This window comes from Rosa chinensis, chromosome 7, assembly GCF_002994745.2.
Source record: "Rosa chinensis cultivar Old Blush chromosome 7, RchiOBHm-V2, whole genome shotgun sequence".
Taxonomy (NCBI): domain Eukaryota; kingdom Viridiplantae; phylum Streptophyta; class Magnoliopsida; order Rosales; family Rosaceae; genus Rosa; species Rosa chinensis.
Window position 1 is genome coordinate 56603515 of NC_037094.1, and position 7121 is coordinate 56610635.

General features: G+C 38.3%; 1 protein-coding gene across 1 annotated transcript; it reads left to right on the top strand.

Moving 5' to 3' along the window:
* Positions 1–3499: 3499 nt before the first annotated feature.
* Positions 3500–4376, top strand: LOC112180882 (2,3-bisphosphoglycerate-independent phosphoglycerate mutase). The gene is made up of 3 exons (XM_024319456.2): positions 3500–3662; positions 3752–3847; positions 4051–4376. The coding sequence occupies exons 1-3, from the start codon at positions 3540–3542 to the stop codon at positions 4225–4227; spliced, it is 396 nt and encodes a 131-aa protein (XP_024175224.1). The 5' UTR covers positions 3500–3539; the 3' UTR covers positions 4228–4376.
* The last annotated feature ends 2745 nt before the right edge of the window (positions 4377–7121 follow it).

A 7121-nucleotide genomic window follows, 5' to 3' on the forward strand; every position in this document is an offset into this window, starting at 1 on the left:
GGTGATTCCATTTCACCATATTTGTTTTTATTCTGTGCGGAGGCTTTCTCACATTAGATCACAGAGGCGGAAGTGTAGGGCAGCATAAGGGGAGTCGATATCTGTGTTAGTGCACCTACGATATCGCACTTGTTCTTTGCTGATGACTTGTTCATCTTCTGTCGGGCTGAGTCTGATGATATTTTGCAATTGAAAAGTGTCCTTCAGACCTATGTGACTGTATTAGGGTAGCAGATAAACCTCTAGAAGAGTTCAATCTTCTTCAGCAAAAATGTGTCTTTGGATGCACAAGAACGGTTGGCTGACCTATTAGGAGTGCAAAGAGTTGAGGAGCATGACAAGTAATAAGGGTTACTGGTCTAAGTCAGTTACTCCAAGGAAGAGGCTTTTGTATTTGATGGAGAAGGTGCAGAAAAGAATTCATGGGTGGAAGGAAAAACTACTTAGTGCAGCGGGAAAGGAGATTTTGATTAAAGCGGTGGTACAAGCGATCCCATCCTATGTCATGAATTGTTTTGAGCTGCCAAAGCATTTGTGTAATGAGATGCATAGTTTGATGGCACAATATTGGTGGGGTGATTCGGAGAACAAAGGGAAAATCCATTGGCTCTCGTGGGATAAGTTGTACAGATCAAAGAAGGAGGGAGGGTTGGGCTTTCGGGACATGCATGACTTTAACCTAGCTTTGTTGACTAAACAAGGTTAGGGCATCCCACAGAGACCTGATTCTTTGTTAGCAAGGCTCCTCAAAGCCAAATATTTTCCTTGTACTGGGTTCATGGAAGCCAATTTGAAGGCAGGGGCTTCATACACTTGGCGGAGTATTATGGCCAGGAGACAAACTTTGTGTGCAGGCATTAGATTTCAGGTCGGTGATGGGAGTAACATCTCAGTTTGGAATGATAAATGGTTTCCTATGCCTTATACTTTCAAACTGTTCTCTACACAAATGGAAGGGCTAGAAGACTTGAAAGTGGGGGATTTAATTAACCAAGATGATGGTGGTTGGCAGCTGCATTTGTTACAAGAATTGTTTTCACCCCCATTAGGTAAATATTATTGCCAGTATTCCTTTAAGTTTGAGATCGACAGAAGACCAATTAGTTAGGCACTACGATAAAAAGGGATGCTATAATGTTAAAAGTGGGTACTTTGTTTGGAGAGAGACTAAAAATGCTAGCAGTGCTGCATCTTCTTCGAGCACAACTGTAGGCAGACAACTTGGAAAATATTGGACTGCTATTTGGAAGGCACATGTCCGGATGTCCCAACTAAGATGAAGGTCTTTGTCTGGAGGCTATTGAGTGGTATCATCCCTACTAGGACAACTCTATCAAATCGTAAGGTACAGGTGCTGGACTATAATTGTGTCTTTTGAAAATTAAAGGTGGAAACTTCCATTCATGTTTTCAAAGATTGTACTGCTCTCAAAGCCTTTTGGTTAGCTTGCTCTATTTGTATTAATCCTAGTGGCCATCTAGCTCCTGGTCTCCTTGAGTGGTGTTGGTCTATGATGGATGAGTTGAGCGCTGAACAACGGTATATTTTCTTCACGGCATTATGGGCAGTGTGGGGTCAGCGGAACAAAGTTGTTTGGCAGGATGCAGGGTCCAATCCTATCTACTTGGCACAGTGGGTTGTTAGTTATTTGGGACAGTTTCAAAAGCTTCACTTCAAGCCCAGTGCAAAGGGGAAATGGTTGAAGATGAAGTGGGAGTGCCCTTCGAGTGGCAGACTTAAAATTAATATAGATGGAGCATTCTGTGTTACAAATGGAAGTGGAGGAATTGAGGTAGTTGCTAGAGATGATCAAGGTTTGGGAGTTGCTGCTTTAGCAAGACCGTTTCTACATGCTCACTCTGCATTGAATATGGAGGTTGAGGCTCTTAGGGTGGGTCTTCTACTTGGTATACATCAAGGGCGGACTGTCGTAGACATTAAGAGTGACTTTATCCTTCTTATTGCTGCCCTTAATAGAGGAGATGATGATTTGTCTGAAGTGGGTCGAGTTTTGGAGGATTGCAAAGCTTGTATGACGGCTTTCCAATCTATTCGGATTTGGCACATTTATAGAGAAGCAAATGGTGTAGCTAATCATTTGGCGCATCTTGCTAGTGTTGGTATGTTTAATGAGGTATGGTTAGGGGAGACACCTGTTATTATTCAGGATGTACTCTGTGAGGATATTAGTTATATGTCTAATGTAGATTGGGGTTCAGGTTTTATGGCTATGTTTGGGGGAGCTTTTTTGCTCCCCCGCTTATAAGCAGAAGAGCAATAAGCGTTTGGTAATGCAGCTTATCCTCAGCTTATTTCAAAAGCCACCCCAGCTTCTATCGAAAAGGAGAAGCTGTCTCCCCCTACTTTTAGAAGCCAGAAGCTGGCCGAGCACTGTAGCGGTCTTTACTGTTCATTAATGAATTTTTTGAAATCCCGGTTACTACCCTCCGTTGGTTGAATCAATTACACTCATCTGCCATGAAACTCTCGATTGATCAGCCTCTCAACGCTGGGCCGCATCTCTCTCGATCCTCCATCAGTCTCTCGCTCCTCCTCTGACCACAGATCGCTGCATCAGTCGATCCTCCTCTTATCACAGTGCCGCATCGTCTCTCGATCCTCCTCTAGCCGCATCAGTCGCCGCAGAATGCCGCATCAGTCGCCGCTGTTAACTCCGCAGATCGCCGCATCAGTCGCTGCATCTAACACCGCATCAGTCGCCGCATCTGGAAGGAGGAGCAAGTCAGTCTCTCTCCCTCTACTTCGTTCTTATCTTTAATCAAATGGGTGTTATATTTGTTTTGATTTTCGTAGTGATGGGAATGTTTAGCAAAATGGTTAAGTGAATTTGTATGGGCTGTGATGAACTATCAGTAATTTCAATTGGGTTTCATGAGTTGGGATGAATACAGAAGAATGAACAGGAGGAGCATCAAATTTGATGACTCCATAAGCATGATCAATGCTATTGCAGCAATCAATGGGTTCTCTGAAAAATTGTTAAATTTTTGTTTCTGTTGTATGTGGTTTCTTGTTTGAGATTTCTTAATCGAAATAGAAGAGTGCATTTGGGTACAGAAATTAAATGTTTGGTACCTGATCTGATGGGAGCTCGGCTCAATTCAGAGATTTGAGACTTTGTTATCCTGGTGTTCAGTGTTTGGATATGATTGAGCGATTTTTGTGTATGGTTAAGTGCTTTTTGTGTAGTAGTCTTTTGGCTGTTCAAAAGCATGTGCCCGATGGTTTGGAGTTTTTTCCTAATTAGTTTGCATGCTGATATAAATCATGATTTGCATGTTAATGTTCAAATTTAGTTTATTTTTCTTGAAGCTTGTTTTTACTCAAACAAAATTTAGTTTCGGTAAAATAAAATTTAACAAATTTTCTCTTATTTGAACTCTTCCTTCCTCTTTGAATTTTAGGCTTCCTACTCATTTGACCCTTTTCTTTTTTTTTGTATGCACAGTGAGACTGTAAAATTTGGCCACGTTACTTTCTTTTGGAATGGGAATCGCTTTGGATGCTTTAACCCTGAAATGGAGGAATATGTGGAAATTCCAAGTGATAGTGGAATCTCATTCAACGTCCAGCCAAAGATGAAGGCATTGGAGATTGCTGAAAAGGCAAGGGATGCTATTCTGAGCAAGAAGTTTGAACAGGTAATAAAAAATAGCCATCTGATATGCAAGTATTTTTGGCAGATTTTATTTATCTAGAGTGCTATATAATTACATTCTTTTATATTTAGGTACGTGTTAACCTACCCAATGGGGACATGGTGCGGCATACTGGTGACATTGAGGCCACAATTGTTGCTTGCAAGGCTGCTGATCAAGCTGTCAAGGTATGATTGCTATAGTTTTCTGTAATTGTCTTTAAAGTTAGTTTTGAAGAAATGGTGACGAATTTTTGATGTGGATATCTGATGGTTTTGTATTTAATCAAGTTGAAAAATGAAAAGAAACCTACTGATTATTGTATTCAGTCATCAAAATTACTGTCCACTTTCGCAGGTTTTAATTTATGGTTTTGTTTTTCTTTGTTAAGGTTCCCATTGCTATTGGAGGCCACGGACTGGCACCTGGTTTTCGGTTCCGCAAGGATCTTCCGAGTGGTGGTCTTGCCAATGTTGCTGCAACTATGATCAATCTGCATGGATTTGAGGCCCCTTCCCAAGAGAACATAGGGAAAAGAATTCTCACTCTATTATTTCCTAAATTTTGATGTTACGTTACAGATGCCCATTCAAAGAGGCATTGACTTCCCTTATTTTTGTTAAATAAGTTTGAAAAACTATGTTTGCTCACAGCTGCTGTGAGAGTACTGGGATTTGGAGATGACACAATAGTTGAGATGAAAATGGATTTTTGCTATTTTCTGCTTTCCAAATAGCATTTCTTGCCCTAAACATGAATATCCAAGTTTGTTACAAACTAATGTCTTTTTAGATTGAAGCTGTGTAAATATTGCTTTGCTTTTTAGTTTTTTCTTTTCTTGGGACATCATCTTTCCCTTGAATTTGATGGTCTATTTCTTATTTATCCATGATACAAAACTACACCAAAAAAATTTCAAAATTCCCTTGAATTTGAAATCATTTTTCACTGAAATTAAAAAATTTCGTATTCTTAAAATTGTCTAATATTAATCATATGGTCACCATGATTTATAAAAATCGAAAGTTAACAAAAATTAATAAGGACATAATAAAGATTAAAAATAATAACGTTGTATTACCAAACAATCAAGGCAAAATAATCTCTCATGTCCAATTTGGTCATTCCACAAACAAAAAGCACAAGTCAGTTTGAGTTTACCAAACACTTTGTCACTGCTTTTGCCACTAACAGCTCTTATAAAAAGCCAGTTTACCAAACACTCAGCTACTTTGCTTTTCAGCCACTTATTCTCAGAAATAAGCAAAAGCCAGCTTTTCTGAAAAGCCCAGCCATACCAAACATAGCCATAATGTCTCCCCCAATGCAAAATTTTATTTCAATAAATGGAACCGGGCGTGGGATTGAGCCTCCCAGTTAGGCTGGGTTCCAAACCCCTTTCAAAAAAAAAAAAAAAATCAATGAGCTTACTTGATTTACGAAACCACAATAGAAATCTTAACGGTTCACATAAAAGAAAATCTGCCTTATGTAAAGAGAGAATATCACAAATGATCCCTCAACTTTTACCTATTTGACACTTTGGTCACTCACCTTTTAAATATATCACTTTGGTCACTCAACTTTAACTCTGTTATTCACTTTAGTCACTTCTTTAATTTTTTTCATTAAAAAAATTATTTACCACAATATTAATGATATTTTCGTTCAACCAATTGTGAAAAATTGAGAAATATGTAATAGAATGATTGGGAGAAGTGATCAAAGTGAGATAAAATGCCCCTTAGGTGACTAAAGTGATTGACAGTATAATAGTTGAGTGACCAAAGTGATATATTTGAAATTTGAGTAACCAAAGTGTCAAATGAGTTATAGTTGAGTGACCATTTGTGGAATTCTCCCTTATGTAAATTGTAATTATACTTCCCCTTGCAAAACAAATTGACCTAAGTATTTGGAAAATTGGACCTCCAAGCTTTAACCACTCAAATTCCCAACTTGTTCAAATCCTGCAACAGAAAAAAGATTAACATAAGAGTGAAAGAAACAAACAATGTACTACCGAGCTAGAGCGTCTTGCAGTTGTGATGAGGCTGATGGTGCTAGGAAAGAATGAAAACAAACTGAAACCGCAAACTTGGACTGATTCGGTACCCTAACTGTAATGAATCCAATACAATAGCAACCAGGAATGGAAAAGAACATTCAATAACAATCAAAATGGGTAAGTTCCATTTCACATGCGTACAAACACAATTACTAGCGAATCTAGTTGCCTTACAACCACACCCCCCCCCAAAGTCAGGTTTCCAATCGAGTTTGTTGTTAAAAGTAGGATCATGTGGTTTCATCACTGATACATAATAATTCCCGAGGGTTTTCTGAGAGAGGGTCCAAGGCATAACTTCAACATGTGTATCTCGTGTGTAGAAAGCTGCTCAAGTAAACCAACTCTCAGTTGAAGGATCTACTAGCTTAAAGAGTTAAAGATGTATGCATCATATCTCAGTATGTCCAAAACCTGATGTAGAAACCAACACATCACAGGACCCTCCCACATAAGAAGGCATCTCTTAATTAACTGCTTAATTTCCACTACTGTATGTTGTATCACATAAATAGAGATACTAATGAAGAAACACTACAAGCTCCAAAACAGAGATTTATAATGCATGAAAAAAAGAGAAGTTCTACATTAAAACACTAATTTGTTAGTTGCAGATCCTATTCTGGAACTAGAACTAGAACAGGAAACACAAATCAGCTAAGTGGGATAAAAACAAGTAGTCTTCATTTAAAACATCAATAGCTTTTGAATTGTGTCGAAAGATGATTTACCTTTAGACCAAACTACTTCTTTCTTATTCCCTGAAGCACTTCCACTTTATCAGTAGCAAGTTGTACTTGTACCTAGTAAATAAAACTTACATATGAGCCCAAAAGTTGAAGATTACAAATATGCAGCAAGATTTATATATTAGTAAGCATGCATGCTACAAACATTTGTGTGTAAACTGATTAAGGGAAAATAAAGTATGTTGCTACCATTACAGAGTGGTACAAGTTTTCATACTCTCCGCAGGTCATATACTCCAATGGTTCCTCTGCATCTTATCTTCTTTTCTATAACTAAACATCACACACTATTGTCAACCTTAGTATACAGCATCCAAGATTACTGAGGCAGAACAATCCTTTCAAGATATAAAGAAGAGGCGCCAAAATACAAAGCCTAATCAATTGACATCTGAAGTCCAAGACAGATATTTGAATAATAAAATTCAGAGAAGAGCAACACCTTAGGGAAAGGTACAGACTGCACATCCTTGCATGCATAAAGAACCTCCTCAAAGGAAGTATTGACTCTGAAGAAAATTTAAAACGTAAACCTGCCTATAAACCAAAGTTATTTTAAGTTTTTAACAGAAAACCTTTTTTTACTGTATATGAGACGTCTGACATCTTTCAAACCATTGAACCTCACACCCCAGTTCACTTAAG

Bases quoted from the DNA above. Each gene is read 5' to 3' on its own strand.
- LOC112180882 (XM_024319456.2), top strand. From the start codon at position 3,540: ATGGAGGAATATGTGGAAATTCCAAGTGATAGTGGAATCTCATTCAAC. The intron at 3,663-3,751 runs GTAATAAAAAAT...TTTTATATTTAG, and splicing joins TGAGCAAGAAGTTTGAACAG to GTACGTGTTAACCTACCCAA. The intron at 3,848-4,050 runs GTATGATTGCTA...TTCTTTGTTAAG, and splicing joins CTGCTGATCAAGCTGTCAAG to GTTCCCATTGCTATTGGAGG.